At 45.7% G+C, this 19,284-nt stretch overlaps 1 protein-coding gene across 1 annotated transcript in view; it reads left to right on the plus strand.

Moving 5' to 3' along the window:
* LOC138661560 (complement C4-B-like) overlaps positions 1 to 19,284 on the plus strand; it is a 75,437-nt gene that overhangs the window by 21,006 nt on the left and 35,147 nt on the right. Inside the window, exons 9-22 of the mRNA XM_069746367.1 lie at positions 2,090 to 2,213; positions 4,853 to 4,968; positions 6,662 to 6,817; positions 6,896 to 7,081; positions 10,516 to 10,698; positions 10,783 to 10,935; positions 11,048 to 11,171; positions 11,449 to 11,517; positions 11,630 to 11,836; positions 15,094 to 15,205; positions 16,202 to 16,272; positions 16,369 to 16,508; positions 17,649 to 17,861; positions 17,954 to 18,005. Of these exons, the coding sequence (XP_069602468.1) occupies positions 2,090 to 2,213; positions 4,853 to 4,968; positions 6,662 to 6,817; positions 6,896 to 7,081; positions 10,516 to 10,698; positions 10,783 to 10,935; positions 11,048 to 11,171; positions 11,449 to 11,517; positions 11,630 to 11,836; positions 15,094 to 15,205; positions 16,202 to 16,272; positions 16,369 to 16,508; positions 17,649 to 17,861; positions 17,954 to 18,005 (1,906 nt within the window). The remainder of the gene's footprint in view (positions 1 to 2,089; positions 2,214 to 4,852; positions 4,969 to 6,661; positions 6,818 to 6,895; positions 7,082 to 10,515; positions 10,699 to 10,782; positions 10,936 to 11,047; positions 11,172 to 11,448; positions 11,518 to 11,629; positions 11,837 to 15,093; positions 15,206 to 16,201; positions 16,273 to 16,368; positions 16,509 to 17,648; positions 17,862 to 17,953; positions 18,006 to 19,284) is intronic.

A 19,284-nucleotide genomic window follows, 5' to 3' on the forward strand; every position in this document is an offset into this window, starting at 1 on the left:
AAAAGAATTGTTCCCCGTGACATAATCACTGAATTCCACTTTCCCATTCAGTCCCATTATCCCTGGTGTATAATCTCCTGCACCTCACCCCCAGGGTATGGTGGAAAGGAACTGCAGCAACTCGGCCACAAAATGGAGACGCCGTAAGGTTACAGAGCGTGGGACGAGTCTTGAGGAGCTGAGGGCAGAAAATTCACCACTGCTCTGCTGACCCCATAATTACAAAGTCCAGACCTCCTCTACTATAACATCTGCACAAACACTGCGCCCCCGCCACGAGCTTCATGGCTAAGCAGCTGCATGCAGCCGTACATCACCAAGCACAATGCCAAGTGTCGGATGCAGTGGTGTAAAGCCACCACCACTGGACTCTGGAGGAAACGTGTTCTGTGCAGTGACGGATCGCACTTCTCTATCTGGCGTCTGATGGACGATTCCAGGTTTGGTGTGAATGCCAGGAGAGCGTTACCTGCCTGACTGCATTGTGCTCGCTATACAGTTAGGTGGAGGAGGATAATGCTATGAGCTGTTATCAGGGATCGGCCTTGGCCCTTAGTTCCAGTGAAGGGAAATCGTAATACTTCAGCACAAGACATTGTGGACAGTTGTAGCTTTCAGCTTTGTGGGAACAGTTTTTGAGGCCCTAGTGCATAAACCAACGACTGTAAAGGCATGGTTGAGGAGTTTGGTGTGGAAGAACCTGACTGTTCGCACTGAGCCGGATCTCCACACCATCCTGTAAGAGAGCACTAACAGTGTACAGCTGGCAGATCTTAAAAGGGCCTTCATGGACAAACTATGTGCAAGGAACTCCATCTAGCAGGTCCTAGAGGAACCCTAAACTTCATGCTTTAACTCATATACAGGTATCTGGGCTTACGCAGGCCACTTGGGTTGAGACCATGAAGTGGCTGCTGGCCGATGGACTGGGCTGGCAGAGGGTAGACAGATTGTTAGGTTAGTACTAAAGGTCAGGATCAGGAACAAAATCATAAGGCAGTAGGGTGGTCTAAACACAAGCCCAGGTCAACTATGGGAATAGCAAACTAAGTTAGAGCAATGCAACAGAAGGGAACCAGAGTCAGTAACATCTATAACTGGCAACTAGGAACAAAGTTCTCTAGCCTTAAACAATGCTTAGCCCTAGCCAAGGCCTTCAGCAGGGAGTAGTAGGACAACAATGTTCAGGAACTAAACCACAAACTCCCTGCCTGAATGCCACTACAAGCCCCATAATACTAAACCAAAGTGCTCCAGTGTCGCCCAGTGTCAACCATGCGGTGCTGCCTGTCGACAGAACCTGGAGAGAGATCAGCCATGGATATTACACATCCAACACCTTTGAGATAAAGGAGGCTGAAGATTGTGAGTCTGGCCTCTCTCCAACATCAGGGACCAACTTCACAAATGCTCTTTTGGGTGAAGGGACAAAATTTCCCACAGACGCCTCCAAAATCTTGCATAAATCCTTCCCAGGAGAGCGAGAGCCGTTATATCTGCAGTGGGACGACTCCACACTAATGTCTATGGATACAGAATGTGAGGTCAGAAAAGCTCCTGGAGGTGGAATGTGTACGTGCTCCAATACTTCTCTCCATATAGTCTATCTACATTTCTGATAATTATCCTAATATCTCTAAATTCTTAAAGGAGTTGTCCTGGTATAAAAAAAAATAATTTTCAAATTCTCTCCTGGGGAATTGTGAGTTAATAAAGGGAGGCCGTCAATGTCCTTATCTATTTATTCTGAGCAGAAATCAGCTACAAAACACATATTTATCCCTGGAGGACACAACAGCCCATTGATAGTAATATGAACGATGTAATACTTCTTTTCTCCAGTGGGGGTGCTGTGGAGAAATTGAACACTCGATGCCAGGTTTCCTCAGAGGTTTGATCAACCTCAGATCCCAGATGCACCTTGTGATCAGAATAATTTTTTATTATAGAGGCTTTAAAATAAAAATAAGATTGTATAAAGAAGAAAAACCCCTTTAAACATGTAGCTCTCGTTATACCGCAGATTACATTACAAGTTTATTGTTCGACCAACAATTCTGCACTGTTGATCCGCTGCCTTTTCTTTCAGCTGACGGAAGGAGAGGGCACTGTCACTGTTAGTAAAGACGCCATTGTTAAAAAGATTGGTCAACCACAAGAAAACCTCGTGGGGTCGACCTTCTACATTGCCGTCAGTGTGATGGAGGCAGCCTGTGAGTCGTAGATCCAGTTCTCTTTTTTTGCTTTTGCTCTTGGTGTATTCTTCATGCTGTGATACTAATTTAACCCCTTTGTGACATATGATGTAGAATTTTGCTATATGTCATGTCCCTGGCTTTGATGCAGGCTCGCACGCCGAGCCCGCAAATTTCCTGGCAGATGATGGCTGATTTAATCCGCCATCACCTGCCTCTGACAACCATGGTTGGAGGGGAGCCCGCAGCTGTTAACCTGATAAATGCCACTTTGGATCTCGCCCGTGACACTATCGTGAGACACCGATGGGTGGCCATGAAGGTTAGGAGTCTGCTGAAGACCCCCACGCCTGTCATTACGATACTCCTGGGAAAGCCACAGTTTAGCTGGTGTTCATAGGTGGCCGTGATTTTAGCCATACATAGCAGTGCTGGTGCAATGCTATGTATAGCACAAGTGATCAGATGATCGCAGCTTCAAGTCCCATAAGGGGACTAACAAGTACAGTAAAAAGTTAAAAAAAAATGTCTATAAAAACATTAAAAAGAAAATGCAAGATAAAAATAGAACAATAAAAAATACACATATTTGGTATTGTCGAGTTCAGAAAAGTCCAATCTATCAAAATATAAAACAAATTAATCTGATCAGCAAACGGCATAATGAGAAAAAAAAATAAACACCTAAATTACATTTTTTTTTCCCGCACCAACATTTCAATAAAATGTAATAAGAGGTGATCAAAATATTTTATCTACCCCAAAATGCTATCAATAAAAAACATAAGATTGGAGTACAAAAAATAAGCCTTGCATAGCCCCACATCCCCAAAACTGAAAAAGTTACCGGTCTCAGAACATGGTGACACAAGCAAATTTTGTCTTGTTTTTTTTACAAATTTCTGAATTATTTTTCACCACTTAAAAAAAAAAAAACTAAACATGTTTGGTGTCTGCGTCCTCGTACTGACCTGGAGAATCATATTGCCAGGTTAGTTTTACTGTATAGTGAACATGGTAAATAAACAAAATAAAAAATTGTGGAAATGCATTTTTTGGGCAATTTCAATGCACTTGGAATTTTTTTTCCCCACTTTCCAGTGCGTCTCATGATAAAATGAATGGTGTCATTCAAAAGTATGGTACATCTCAGTACTCCAAAAAAAAAAGCCCTCACACGGCTATGGGGACAGAAAAAAAAACAGTCCTGGAAGAAGGGAATAAAAAAACAAAAATGAAAAAAAAAAATAGAAAATAGCCCAATCATGAAGGGGTTAAACTTGTATTTTAAAAAAAAATGATTTTAGTAGTTAAAAAATTCAGATCCTTGTAAACAAAAAAAAAGTATTTTTTTATTTTTCTAACGTTTTTCTTGATGCCATACTGCATACATAACGCTTTGATTGTGTTTTATTACATTGTTTGAGGAGGGGCAAGACCAAAAAACAGGAATTTTGATTTTCCTCTTTTTGGTGTTTAAAGTCTTTTTTAAATAATTTAGTACATGTATTTTGATAGATCGGACTTACGGACACGACGATAAGAAATATTTTAATTTTTTTTAATTTCTTATTTTTGAACTGGAAAAAATAGAGGTGATTTAGACTTTTATTTATTTTTTTCAATTTTCCCTTTATTTTTTGTGCCGCCAAAATGCATTTTCCATAACCATGCCGGCTGTTAAAGCTCCTACCCCTGCCATGTATCTGGACATCTAAGAACAGAGCATCTCAATGCAGCGTCTGGAAACCTTCCCTTTAATGGCTCTCCGGAGGACTCATTTTTTGGGGGGAGCCTCCTGGCGGTTCTGGTTTAACGTACCCCTGACTTTTGCCAAATCATCATTTTCGAGTTTTGTTTCTTGTTGGTCATTGGAATTTTAAGGCGATATTCTGGAATAAAAAAAGAAAACCAAAACCCAAGAATGGGAGATAAAAAGTCCCCTGTGACAAATAACGTGGTGGTGCGCGTATTTCATTATCGCTCCATTCACTTCTGTGGGTAAGATAGAGACAGACACCATTATGGGGGAGATTTCCGAAATAAAAATCTGTCCATGTTGAGCCCTAGCAACCAATCACAGCGCAGCTTTCATTTCATATTCTGCTCTTGGGTAATGAAAGCTGGGCTGTGATTGGTTGCTATGGGCAGCAAAAGCTTTTCCAAGGGTTGTCTAGGGCTAGAAAAACAGGAGCCGCACAAGGCCCCGTCTTTCTGATCTCATAAATCACCAGGTCACAAATGACCCGTTTTTGCTTTTTATTATTCCCGCCCCTCTCCTGAGTATTCTGATATTTGTTTTATTCAAATCCGCCACATGGTTCAAGAGATATGGGCCTTTTTATTTAGCGCTCATTTTCTTTATGAAGGGGATCATAGGACTTTCTGCATAATTACCACGTGAGCCACGCCCCCTTGGAAAAGACCATAAAAAGAAGCACTAAATAAAAAGCCCATATCTCTTGAACCGTATGGCGGATTTAAAGAAAAAAAAAAACACAAAACAGATTACTCAGGGGGAGCAACGAGTATAAGGAGCAAACCTGCCCCCTTTTTTCAAGTTGACATAACCCCTTTAAGAAAACCTCTGCGTTTATTGGTCTTCTTCAGGCCGTTTGTTGACTCGATGGATCCATTTTAATCTGTTTTTCTTGTAGCTGGAACCTTAGAAGAGAAGGAGATGACCTCTGTGAAGTTTGTGACATCCCCCTACATCCTGGATTTATCCAAAACACGGCGGTATTTTACCCCTGGAATGCCAGTGACCATTGTGGTAAGAGGGTACAGTCCTCCACCGGTTTACAAAAAGACAAAAATATCACATAGAATCATGTATTTTTTGCTGATGTCCAACTTAAAGGGATTTTTCATAAACAACGTATGTGACCTATCTGAGGGACAGATGATAAAAGTATGGTCACTGAGTGTCCAACTGCAGGTCAAAAGAATGAAGGTCCTAAATTCCCTATATAACTGGAGCAGTACTGAGCATGTGCGACCACTGCTCTGTGCACTGTCTATAGGAGTGGTGGTCGTACATGCTCACTACACGTACATTTGCACAGCTGATTTAGAGACCCCTGTTCTCAGAATCAGTGGGGGTCTGAGCTGCTAGACCCCCAACAATCATACGTCTATCATATATCCTGTGGATAGGTGATAAATGTTGTTTATGGGTCATCAGAAAAGTGAATGTTTAAATCAGGTTTTAGTGTTATATGCATTTTTAAACATTTTTGGCAATTTTTTTAGACATCTTTATTTAAAACAAAGTTAGTAATCTTTCAATTTTCACACTGAGCATTTAGACTATTTTAGGCTTATACTTCATATCCTTTCAAGAAGAGTTTTCAACAGTCTCATAATAATCAGAGCCAGGATTACAATGACAGCCAACACCTCTATATACAGCTGATAAGGCAGGATCCACCATTCACAATATCTGAAGTTACAGCTCACCTCCTCCTCCTGTACAATGACTGATAACACCTCTATATACAGTAGATAACACAGGATCCACCATTCACAATAGGTGATGTCACAGCTCACCTCCTCCTCCTGTACAATGACTGATAACACCTCTATATACAGGAGATAACACAGGATCCACCATTCACAATAGGTGATGTCACAGCTCACCTCCTCCTCCTGTACAATGACTGATAACACCTCTATATACAGTAGATAACACAGGATCCACCATTCACAATAGATGATGTCACAGCTCACCTCTTCCTCCTGTACAATGACTGATAACACCTCTATATACAGCAGATAACACAGGATCCACCATTCACAATAGATGATGTCACAGCTCACCTCCTCCTCCTGTACAATGACTGATAACACCTCTATATACAGTAGATAACACAGGATCCACCATTCACAATAGGTGATATCACAGCTCACCTCCTCCTGTACAATGACTGATAACACCTCTATATACAGTAGATAACACAGGATCCACCATTCACAATAGGTGATATCACAGCTCACCTCCTCCTCCTGTACAATGCCTGATAACACCTCCATGTACAGTAGATAACACAGGATCCACCATTCACAATAGGTGATGTCACAGCTCACCTCCTCCTCCTGTACAATGACTGATAACACCTCTATGTACAGTAGATAACACAGGATCCACCATTCACAATAGGTGATGTCACAGCTCACCTCCTCCTTCCATAATGACATTTGTACACCCACATTAGATGCCTCACTACAATAGATAAGGTCAGAGTCCGTCAATTCCTACTAACATGTGTTTCCTGAAACAACAGGATGTTAGAGTCTAAACAAACCCAGTGGCAACTGTGAAGTCTTCTATTTTTCTAATTCAGATTGTGATATGGAAAAGTAATTTTACCAATTGAATACATTTTAACACACATTTTCTGATGACACATTCCCTTTAAAGAAGGGGTATTTGTAAATGGCGTTCCCTCGGTGCTCTGTGTTGTCAGGCGGAGGTCACTCATGCAGACGGCTCCCCGGCTCCAGGCGTCGTGGTCAAGCTCTTCAGATCTAACGTTGAACAATATTCCTTCCCGTCCGGTGACAACGGGGCGAGATCCTTCACGATCAACACACAACCCACCCAGAAAACCTTCGAAGTTAAGGTACCGGCATTGTGTGACATTGGTCATTACATCTAAAATTCAACCTTTACATATTAATTAGGTGTTTATTGAACGCAGGTCACAGCCGGAGAGGCCGGCGCCCGCCAGGAGGAGTCTCTGACCCTGACTGCCTACAACTCCCAAACTAACAGTTTCCTCTACTTGGAGATCCCAGACCAAATACTGAGCCCCGGAGAAAACGTAAAGGTCACCATGAAGGTTGTAACTAATGATCCTGGAAGAGTGAAGAAAGTCTATTACATGGTGAGAGGCTGAAGGATGGTAGGATGGAACAATAAGTCTCCATCACTAATGGCCCCTGTGTTTATAATTTACCGGGTGATGATAGGTCCATGACAGGGACAAGAGCCTCCATTACTTTATGGCCATGAGTCCCACCGTTACTAGCTTGTCATATTGGGACATCTTAGAATGGTAAAAGTCTAAAGAGTTAAATATCATATTGCAGAGAACCTGTCACCAGAGTTTTTCTATTTATTCTGAGGGCAGCATAAAGTAGGGGCAGAGACAGTGATTCCAGGGCTGATTGATGTACTTTCAATACAATCAGTGTTTTATCACCAGGAGATTATCACTGCAGGACTAGGTGTCATGTGCAGACCAATCAGGGTAATCTGCGACTCCGCCCCCAGCACTGATTGGCAGCTTTCTGACAATGCACAGTGTACAAACTGCCAATAGGTGGCATGGGCGGGGTTATACACAGCTCAGCATTCTGAGCACTGCTACATCTACAGCAACTATGATTCTATCAAAACTATACAAAGCAGTTCAGTAAGTGATAAATGTAACACCCTAGTCTCCTGATTGTTACAGTGGCATTGCTTTCCTCATGGGGAGAGTGATGTCATGCTTGGAAGCGAGGAAGGATCTCTTTTGGCAGGTAATCACAAACATGCAACATGTTCTTACTCCAGGCCAGATGGGAGAGCTCTGAACCCGGTTTAATGGGAGCTTCTTTAGATACAGATATATATTCTGGTCTGGAGGAGTTGGTCAGTGAGTGAGAGGAGTTAGTGAGTGCCAGACAGCAGACTGGAGCAGTCTGAGGCAGAGAGTCTGAGAGAAAGAGAGAGGCCGTGCAGCCGTGTGAGGTGCTGCAGCTCCTGAAAGGAAAGAACAGAACAAGTTGTAGAGAGCGTGGAGAAGGAAAAGAAGCACAGGAGAGTAAGGAGCTGGAGGAGAGCTGCAAGTGGGCTCCCTCCAAGCTGAAGCGCAGATACCGGTAGCCGGAAGACCGAGGTTGTGTAGTACTTTAAGGCTCACAGCAGAAACCGGCGGACAGCAGATTGCAAGTCACCTGTCCACCCCAACACCCGAACTCAAAGTAGCACAGAGAGCCTGGGTCGTGATAGAGACCCTGTAAAAAGGCTCGAGTTGCCTGCCATGCGGATTAGTGTCCTACCTATAGCGGGACAGAGAGAGAACACGTGAGGACCTTGTGAGAGGCTACAATAGCGCTCTTGAAGGAAGGCTTCCATCCCCACCTGGTAAGGGGGATTCACAACTCGTTTCCTAGCCGGCCGGACCATACCAGTACCTGTGATCCGGTACCCTGGACTATGGCTGCCTGAATCCTACAGTAAAGAGGTAAAGAAACTGCAACTTGTGTCCTCTGTTTCTTGCTACACCATCTACTATCTTTATACACCGGGAGCCCTGGGGATCCAGCTTCACCTGTGGGAAGCCATACCATCCCTGCTGCCACAACATCACCCCAGAGGACCCCTTTAAGCAGCGTTGGTCAACTCTGACCGAATACCACAGGTGGCGTCACGAACACAAACTTTATTTCCCATTTCAAATCTCCTTTTATATGGGCGCCCAGGGCGAAGGACCGGGTCGCCGCCGCCGTAACACATCCTCTTAGGTACCAGACCTGGTACCGAGTACCACACGGCCCTGGAGAGCGTTCTATTTATCCCTGGAATCAGGGCCTCTACCCCTACATCATGCTGCTCTCAGATTATATAGCAAAAACCTAAAGACAGATTTGCTTTCATGTAAATTTGTCCCACTGACACCTGACATCTTATGATGACTCTGACATCTCACTTATTTGTGACTCTGACAGCCGACCTTGACACCTAATGCAGATAGACCGAGTGCTGCCCAATATATTCATGGACCCAGTGCTGTCCGATATATTCATGGACCCAGTGCTGCCCGATATATTCATGGACCCAGTGCTGTCCGATATATTCATGGACCCAGTGCTGTCCGATATATTCATGGACCCAGTGCTGCCCGATATATTCATGGACCCAGTGCTGCCCGATATATTCATGGACCCAGTGCTGTCCGATATATTCATGGACCCAGTGCTGCCCGATATATTCATGGACCCAGTGCTGCCCGATATATTCATGGACCCAGTGCTGGCCGATATATTCATGGACCCAGTGCTGGCCGATATATTCATGGACCCAGTGCTGTCCAATATATTCATGGACCCAGTGCTGCCCGATATATTCATGGACCCAGTGCTGTCCGATATATTCATGGACCCAGTGCTGTCCAATATATTCATGGACCCAGTGCTGCCCGATATATTCATGGACCAAGTGCTGCCCAATATATTCATGGACCCACTGCTGGCCGATATATTCATGGACCCACTGCTGGTCGATATATTCATGGACCCAGTGCTGTCCGATATATTCATGGACCCAGTGCTGTCCAATATATTCATGGACCCAGTGCTGCCTGATATATCCATGGACCAAGTGCTGCCCGATGTATTCATGGACCCACTGCTGGTCGATATATTCATGGACCCAGTGCTGCCCGATATATTCATGGACCCAGTGCTGTCCGATATACTCATGGACCCAGTGCTGTCCGATATATTCATGGACCCAGTGCTGCCTGATATATCCATGGACCAAGTGCTGCCCGATGTATTCATGGACCCACTGCTGGTCGATATATTCATGGACCCAGTGCTGCCCGATATATTCATGGACCCAGTGCTGTCCGATATATTCATGGACCCAGTGCTGTCCGATATATTCATGGACCCAGTGCTGCCCGATATATTCATGGACCAAGTGCTGCCCAATATATTCATGGACCCAGTGCTGTCCGATATATTCATGGACCCAGTGCTGGCCGATATATTCATGGACCCAGTGCTGCCCAATATATTCATGGACCCAGTGCTGCCCGATATATTCATGGACCCAGTGCTGCCCGATATATTCATGGACCCAGTGCTGGCCGATATATTCATGGACCCAGTGATGTCCGATATATTCATAGACCCAGTGCTGTCCGATATATTCATGGACCCAGTGCTGGCCGATATATTCATGGACCCAGTGCTGGCCGATATATTCATGGACCCAGTGATGTCCGATATATTCATGGACCCAGTGCTGTCCGATATATTCATGGACCCAGTTGGGACTTTTTTCGTCCCTCATAGACTTGAATGAGTGAGTCTCATCCAATTTACGGAATAGCCTAGTGCATGCTGCCATTACTTTCACACGATGATTCAGTCCGTGAAGAATAGCGCTCGTCGGCACGGCCCCATTGAATAACATCCGTCCGTCACAGTCGTGTGAACGAGCCCTGACTAATAACTGACTTCATACTTCATCCATTTATGATTTCTCATTGGGTCTATAATATCATTTTCTTGGTGTTTTTCGGGTCTATATTCCTTTTCTTAGATTCTCAACAAAGGTCAGATCCTTGATTTGAAATCCATTGACCGAGTAGACGTCATGGTGGTGAATGTTCTCATCACCTCCAACATGGTTCCCTCCTTCCGGATTGTCGCCTACTATTACTTGGACTCTGAGATTGTGGCCAATTCCGCTTGGGTGGATATCACTGATGTCTGTGAAGGCAAGGTAACCCCAACCTCAGCAGATGCCCTCAACTTCTCCGGGGGGGGTAAATTATGGGTACATTTACTGGGGGTTTATCTATTTCAGCTTCAGCTTAGAACAAATGTGGTGAACAGTATACTACCGGGAAAACCCTTCCAGCTCACGATAGAGACAGACGGGAAGACCGCCGTGTCCTTGTCTGCAGTAGATACCGCCGTGTACCTCCTGAACTCCAAGAACAAGCTGACCCCCTCCAAGGTAGCCGAAATCCACTACCTCTGGTCTTCAGATACTGAATGTTGAGTCCGCGGCCTGGGAATCATTAATTGTATCAAGCCGTCCTCAGTATGGCCTCCTCCATGTCTTCCAGGTTTATAAGGCCATGAATGCCTACGATCTGGGCTGCTCCCCAGGAAGTGGAAAGGATTATAAATCTGTGTTCATAGACGCAGGACTAGCGTTCGTCTCCTCGGTGGGATACAGTGACATGAAAGGTGACTGAACGATTAGGGATGGAGCCATTTACTCTGCACATTCTCAATTCAGTCGTGATAATGAAAGTGAAGGCGATGGAGTCATTAAATATTAATATGGCCTTTATGTTCTACGAGTTTAACTTTTATGCTTTTTTTATTTTTTTATTGTTTTTTAAACATTTTTTTTACTTTATTTTTAGTCGGAGAATAAGAAGTAGGCAAAGTTGTGACACCGATGCCGATGATCGATCATCAAGTTTTTCCATTATAATTTTTTTCTTTTATTTGCTCGTAGAACTTAGCTGCAAAGTTTCTCAAAGGAAGAAACGATCCCTGGATTTCTCTGCACTTGCTATGCAGAAAGGTAAATCTGGAGATAAGCGGTGCTGTAGCTGCTTTTTTGGACATGGTCGCTATGGATGAGGTGTGGACTGGTCCATCACAGGAGATTCACCCGCGTCGTCTTCTCTCCGCAGTAAATAAGTTCCAGGACCAGAAGCTGAAACAATGCTGTACGACCGGGATGAAGCTACTGCCGCCTCGTATGGAAAAAAAGTGTGAGACCCGAGCCGGACGGATAAGTGCCGAGGATTGCCGTACGGCGTTCATCGAATGCTGCAAATACGCGGAGGAGCTCCGCAAGAAGATCCAAGCGAGCAAAAGGAAGGACATCATTGGGAGAAGTAAGAAATGTTATAGAATGTTAGCTTACCCTTTACATTTATCTATAATAAGAGGTCAGGTCAGGGCGACCATAGGGACCATCTCTGTGCAAGCCCTGTATTAAGTATGAGCGCTGAAAAAAACGCTGGTCAACATGGCTACTTGTCCCATAATATTAAAGGGGTTTGGAAGGAGCGATAATTTGGCGCCATACAGCACAACAGTGGCTTAGTGGTGGCCTTCTGTATCAGATCTGAACACACGCTGATGGATCTGATCCATATCGGACCTTCTGGTGATGCACGCCAGCGCCATTTCCATTTTTTTTTTTTGGTGCTGGATAAATTACCGCACTTGTGCCAAAAAAAGAGCACCACAAATGCACTGCACCTTCAAGTTATGGAAATACGTTTTCTTGGGTTTTCCAACTTACAGAATGTAGTTCAGGGCATTGAGGTAAGAAGAGCAGCAATAGTCCAGGTGTTGCCATAATATCTTGCCCCAATTTGTTTCACCTTTATGGCTTCCCCTGACAGATTCCTAGACCATCATTACTGCTGCTTTCCTGATACTTTCCTCCTTCTCCACACTCTGATCTTCCATGTACCAACCCCTCCCGTTCTGCTACCACTAACACTATGTACCACCTATGCCGGTGCCCCTGCATGGTTTCCCTTCCCTCCTCCATGCAGGGACGCTAACTTACTCCAAGCGGCGTGTTCTTCGGCGTGCTTCCTGTGTCTCTGTCCCGGAGGCACATCTAGGGCATGTGCAGCGCCCCAGAGATCTGGTCATTGCAGTAACATCGCTCTGCCACTAAGGGGAGTGATGGTACGTCTGATGGCACTAAAGGAGTTCTACTGACCAGGTATCACCAAGCACACACTACACTTCACACTCCGGCCACTAGGGGGAGTAAAAGGCTTTATTTATTGGGCCACTCCTCACATTGGTAAAACTAGGGGTTGGACAGGAAGTTAGGCAGAACGAAGCCTGGGAGAGCTCCAGGGAGGACCTGTCAGAACTGGGAAATCTGGCAGGTACCTAGCGAAAGGACAGATTGTTACGGAACCGCGCCTGCACTACCTTGCGGCGGTATCCTAAGAAAGAGACACAAAGCGAAGGATATTGTGGAACAGCGAGAAACTAGATCAGCACAAAGGAGAGCCAGTAGGAGTCGTGCCCCGAGAACGGCAACATCCTACTGAGGCGCATAGCCGGTGGCCGGAGCACCGAGGAAGTAACAGTCTCCACTCATTACTTCAAACAGCGGCAGGACAGTTACTTACAGGTTGGCTGTCTACCATACAACACCTAAGAAGGACATAGGAGGCAATCGTGGGAGAGGGGCTTCTCTAGGGTTCCAGAATAACTCCAGGCCTACCTGTCATAAAGGTGCGTCCTAGCCATAAGATACCTGGGGGACGGAGAAGAGAAAGATCTAGAAAGAACGAGAACAGAAGTTGTGAGGACTATCCTGAATGCTCAGCAGGGAAGCACTACAACACACAGGCGCTAGTGGGTAGACACTGATTTCCACCTGCAAAGGGAACTCTGGATGTGCCTTTGGACCGGCCGGTCTCCGACAGCCCTGTTGACAGTGCCCTGGATTGAGGATCCTGAAACCTTCACTAAAAGGTAAAGAAACGGAACCCTGTGTCCTTGTTATTTCTCACACTACGCACCATCACCCTTTATTGGACGCCCCTTAGCAGGGTCACGGACCGGGTCCAGCCACGGTGACATCCCCAGAACTGAGCCAGCAGAGGACCCATACCGAGTATCCCGTGGCCCTGCGTCTGGGGGAGATCCACATGCGTACTGCCCTGTTCTTAAAGACCCAGCTCATGCACCTGCAAATATGCCCCCAGCTGTTGGCTGTGGGGCATCCTGATTAAAAGTCACCTTCCCCAATAGGGAGGTGCCTAAGCAACATTGAGTCATTAGTGAATGAAGTGTGCTACTAGTGAGTTCTCAGGTCCCCTGGTCCTTGTTGGACTAGGTCCTGAACCTGAATCCATGGTCTGTGTGCGGCTAGAGCCCAAACCTGCTCCCCTGGTCCTTGTGCGGACAGTCTGAACGTGCTCCCCTGGTCCATGTGTGTCCTGTTCCTGAACCTCGTCCCTTGGTCTTTGTGGCCAGTCACTAATCCCAACCCCTGGTCCTTGTGCCGCCATTCCCTGAACCTGCTACCCTGTTACTTAAGCGGACGGTGCCTGAACCCAAACCCCTGGTCTTTGTGCAGCCAGTCACTGACCTCTGAAGCCACTCCGGTGGAACCTGTACCAGTTTCAAAGACCATTGTGTCTGAACGTGCACCTATCCCAGTACTCTGTGTTTGTATCCATCCTGCCCGAGGAGTAGTCTGAATAGAGCCCGAGTCCAGTCCTAGTCAGTGATCCTAACCCTTGGGGTCAGCAGCCTCATTACTCCGTAGAAGTGGTACATGGTGACTACCTGCTGCTTCAACATTAAGAGAGGATATCAACTACTCCCAGCACCGCTACTGGTCAGCTGCTTCCAGCTCCAGTGGTGCCCACATGTACTTACTGTACAGCGCCATGTAGTGGTCGTTCCTGGGTACTGCAGCTCAGCTGCTGTTCACATTTAGGCTACTTTCACACTAGCGTCGGAATCTCCCCGTCGCAATGCGTCGGGGAGAGATTCCGACGCTAGCGTTTAACACACTGCACAACGGAGGCAGCGGATGCATTTCTCCGGCGCATCCGCTGCCCCATTGTGAGGTGCGGGGAGGTGGGGGCGGAGTTCCGGCCGCGCATGCGAGTGTCGGAAAAAGCGGTCCGTCAGGAGCAAAAAACGTTTCATGTAGCATTTTTTGCTCCCGACGGTCCGCCAAAGCACGACGCATCCTTCGCACGACGGATGCGAAGTGTGGCAATCCGTCGCAATGCGTCGTCAATACAAGTCTATGGGGAAAAAACGCATCCTGCAAGCACTTTTGCAGGATGCGTTTTTTTCTGCAAAACGACGCATTGTGACGGATTGCATTTAACGCTAGTGTGAAAGTAGCCTAATAGGAACTGAGCTACAGCTCCGAGTAGCAGCCACTACACAGTGTGCGGAGCTGTGCTCTTCCATCTGGCCGCTACCAAAACAGATGATCGGTGGGACTTGTGGATGTTGGCCTCTCACTGATGTAACAATGAAGACTTATCTAATAGTTCATCAATATCGTACTAAATATAAAGAATCAGGATTGTCATGATACTGTATATAAAATGGTCAGACATTTTCACCATCGAATTGTCCCACACAGCACAAGAGGAGGACGAGGAGGAGGATTTCACTGATGAAAGTGAGGTGCAGGTTCGATCTTCTTTCCCAGAAAGCTGGTTGTGGAGAACCATCGACGTGAACAAAAAATTCAGGTACCGATACAGACAGGACATAGACCCCGCCCAGGTGTCAAACACCAAAGAGGGGAGGACAGGGATGTAATGTGATTGGTGGAGCCAGGAGTCAGGGGGGGCGGTACCTTTATCAGTGGCAGTCGAGGGAGGAGCCATTCTCTTCACGCTTCTCCTGGCTGAAGAATATCCTGCTCTTCCTTTAAGGGGCTGTCCATCCTTTTTTTTATTATTATAAGAATGAACCAGGTATTTGCTATTCGCCTTTTGGCCTCCGCTGCTCCTCCAACCACTATCCGTGCCCCCTGACAATCGTCCGGCTTCCTTTTCCAGCAGTGACAGCGTGTGACCACTGCATCCATCAGTGGCCAATGAGTCATTAATGAGGCCATCGATTGGCTGCAGGTGTCCCTGGTGGAAGAGGAAGAAGAACAACAAAAAACTTTGCACCACGTTCGGCTCATTCTTAAACAAAAAAAAAAAGGACACCTCATTTAAGATTGGTTTGGTACAAGAGGTGATGAGGTCTTGTATGGACAAAAATTAAAATTGTAGTGACTTTGTGCACCTCTTCTTCGTTCTTGTCCATTGGACTGCTGGAGACATCTGTCTCTAGCAGTCCAATAGACAAGGATGAAGAAGAGGGGCACAAAGTTCCTACAATTTGAATGCAAGGCCATTGCTCTATCCAGAAGTGAACTTCATAGCCCCGTTCTTGAGATCAGTGGAGGTCTTTGCAGATGGACCCACAAAGATCACTGAGGGCAGATAATAATTTGTGGTTAGAAATAACCCTTTAAAGGGGTTGTCCACTAATTGGACAACCCCTCTGTTAATTATACAGTCCCCAATGCAAAATATAAGCAGTCTACTCTCACCTCCTGAACTGGGGCCGTTCTAGCAATTTTGACTCTGTGTTTGCCATTATATCATTGGAGCGCTGCAGCCGATCAGCAATGGGCTGCAGCGTTCACACTACACTAATAACACAATGTAAACTTCTTTCTCTGTCACCAGTGACAATATACATGTTCATGACTCTCTCACCACATGGGAGATCCAAGGAGTGGGAATGTCGGAAGGACAAGGTGAGGCCACCTCAATATCCTTATGTCTCGTCTTGAGGGCCAGTTTGGGATAGTCTGGTCCCTCAGGGGGTTCTCATCCGCTCCTAATGTCCACAGGATTCTGTGTGGCGGAACCCATCAAAGTCAAAGTCTTCAAGGAATTTCACGTCCACCTCCGAGTCCCATATTCGGTGAAGAGGTTTGAGCAGATGGAGCTCCGGCCTGTGTTGTATAATTACTACGAAAAAGATCTGAAGGTGAGACCAGGAGCGTGCCTCGCTCTTTATGGACCACGTGGTCAAAGGTTACATTCAGTCACTGGTGATCTGCAGCTTATTATATGGGATTATTAAATATTGTACAATCCCTGGTGATCTGGTCTTTTATTTTATAGTTCCTAGTGACCTAGTGGATTATTGTACAATCCCTGGTGATCATCTAGTGGTTTATCATATAGTTCAAGGTAATTTAATGTGTTGTTGTACAATTCTGGATCATATATTGGCTTCTTCTATAGTCCCTGGTGATCTAGTGGGATAGTGTAGATTCCCTAGTGCTCTGGGGGTCTATTGTATAGTCTATAGTGATCTAGGGAGTTATTGTGCAGTACCTGGGGATCTAGTGGATTATTGATAGTCCCTGGTGGTTGATGCTTTATTTTATGGCAACTAGTGATCTATTGAGTTATTATATAGTCCCTGGTGATCTAGTGGATATTGTTTAAGCGCTAATGATCTAGTGGATCACTGTATATTAGTTGGTTATCTAATGGGTCACTGTGTGGACTCTAGTGTTCAAGTTACTTATTATACAGTTCCTGGTGATCTAGTGGGTTTCTGTAAAGTTCCTGGTAATCTAGAAGCTTTATATACTGTATGTCCCCTAGTGATCTTGTGGACTGTTGTATATTCCGTATTGATCGAATGGGTAATTGGATAGTCTCTGGTGATCTACAGAGTTATTGTATAGTTCCTGGTGATTGAGTGGGTTATTGTATAGATTCTGGTGTTCTAGTGACTTATTATACAGTTCCTGGTGATCTACTGGGGTTCTATACAGGTTCTGATAATCTATAACCTTTATAAATGTCTCCTAGAGATCTTGTGGGCTTGTTGTATATTCCCTATTGATCGATTAGGTAATTGGATAGTCTCTGGTGATCTGTTGAGTCATTGTATAGTTCCTGGTGATCCAGTTGGTTATTGTATAGATTCTGGTGATTGGGTGAATCATTGTATAGTCCCTGGTGATCAAGTGGGTCATTGTATACCCTCTTATTATATAACCCTAGGCGATCTAGTGAATAAGAATGGCGACGTCGATGATGTATGAGACACTTTGTGGCTTCTTGCCTTGCTCCGTCTCACAGAGCTGCTCGCTCCTCTATCCCGGCTCAGGTTAAAGTATTTCTTGAGAAGACAGAAGATTTATGTAGCGCCACCACCGCTGAAGGAGAGCCCCTAGAACAGATGGTAACGGTGCCCTCAAAGTCCGCCATATCCATCCCATTTGTTGTCGTGCCCATTGGAAAGTCAAACCCAATAGTAACTGTGAAGGCGGTGGGACTACAGGGAATAGCGGACGGCGTGAAAAAAACTCTCCGGATTTTGGTGAGATGAAGCATTCAACCTAAAGATCTCAGCAACCAGCGAAAGATTTCTTCTGTCGTTGTACTGAGATTAATTACATTTTATCTTCTCAGAGGGAAGGAGTCACAGTCGTAGAAGAGAAAACTTACATCGTAGATCCAAAGAGTAAGAAATGGCTATTGGTAAAGATTTCTGTAACCATTTCCTTCTCTCCGGTCCTCAAAATACCCATCCTTCACCACAGTCCTCCATATACCATCACTCCTGGCCTCTGTATACCCATCCATCACTCCTGCCCTCTCTACAACCGTCCAACCCTCATGGCCTCTGTATCCCCATTCATCATCTCTGTCCTCTGTATACCCGTCCATTCACCCTGTCCTCTGTATACCCCTCCATCAACCCTGTCCCCTGTATACCCATTCTTCATCTCTGTCCTCTGTATCCCCATTCATCATCTCTGTCCTCTGTATACCCATCCATTCACCCTGTCCTCTGTATACCCATTCATCATCTCTGTCCTCTGTATCCCCATTCATCATCTCTGTCCTCTGTATACCCCTCCATTCACCCTGTCCTCTGTATACCCCTCCATCAACCCTGTCCCCTGTATACCCATTCTTCATCTCTGTCCTCTGTATCCCCATTCATCATCTCTGTCCTCTGTATACCCGTCCATTCACCCTGTCCTCTGTATACCCCTCCATCAACCCTGTCCTCTGTATACCCATTCTTCATCTCTGTCCTCTGTATCCCCATTCATCATCTCTGTCCTCTGTATACCCGTCCATTCACCCTGTCCTCTGTATACCCCTCCATTCACCCTGTCCTCTGTATACCCGTCCATTCACCCTGTCCTCTGTATACCCGTCCATTCACCCTGTCCTCTGTATACCCGTCCATTCACCCTGTCCTCTGTATACCCCTCCATTCACCCTGTCCTCTGTATACCCCTCTATTCACCCTGTCCTCTGTATACCCGTCCATTCACCCTGTCCTCTGTATACCCCTCCATTCACCTTGTCCTCTGTATACCCCTCCATTCACCCTGTCCTCTGTATACCCGTCCATTCACCCTGTCCTCTGTATACCCATCCATTCACCCTGTCCTCTGTATACCCGTCCATTCACCCTGTCCTCTGTATACCTGTCCATTCACCTTGTCCTCTGTATACCTGTCCATTCACCCTGTCCTTTGTATACCCGTCCATTCACCCTGTCCTCTGTATACCCGTCCATTCACCCTGTCCTCTGTATACCCGTCCATTCACCCTGTCCTCTGTATACCCGTCCATTCACCCTGTCCTCTGTATACCCCTCCATTCACCCTGTCCTCTGTATACCCCTCCATTCACCCTGTCCTCTGTATACCCCTCCATTCACCCTGTCCTCTGTATACCCCTCCATTCACCCTGTCCTCTGTATACCCCTCCATTCACCCTGT

The sequence above is a fragment of the Ranitomeya imitator genome, chromosome 2 (assembly GCF_032444005.1).
Source record: "Ranitomeya imitator isolate aRanImi1 chromosome 2, aRanImi1.pri, whole genome shotgun sequence".
NCBI lineage: Eukaryota > Metazoa > Chordata > Amphibia > Anura > Dendrobatidae > Ranitomeya > Ranitomeya imitator.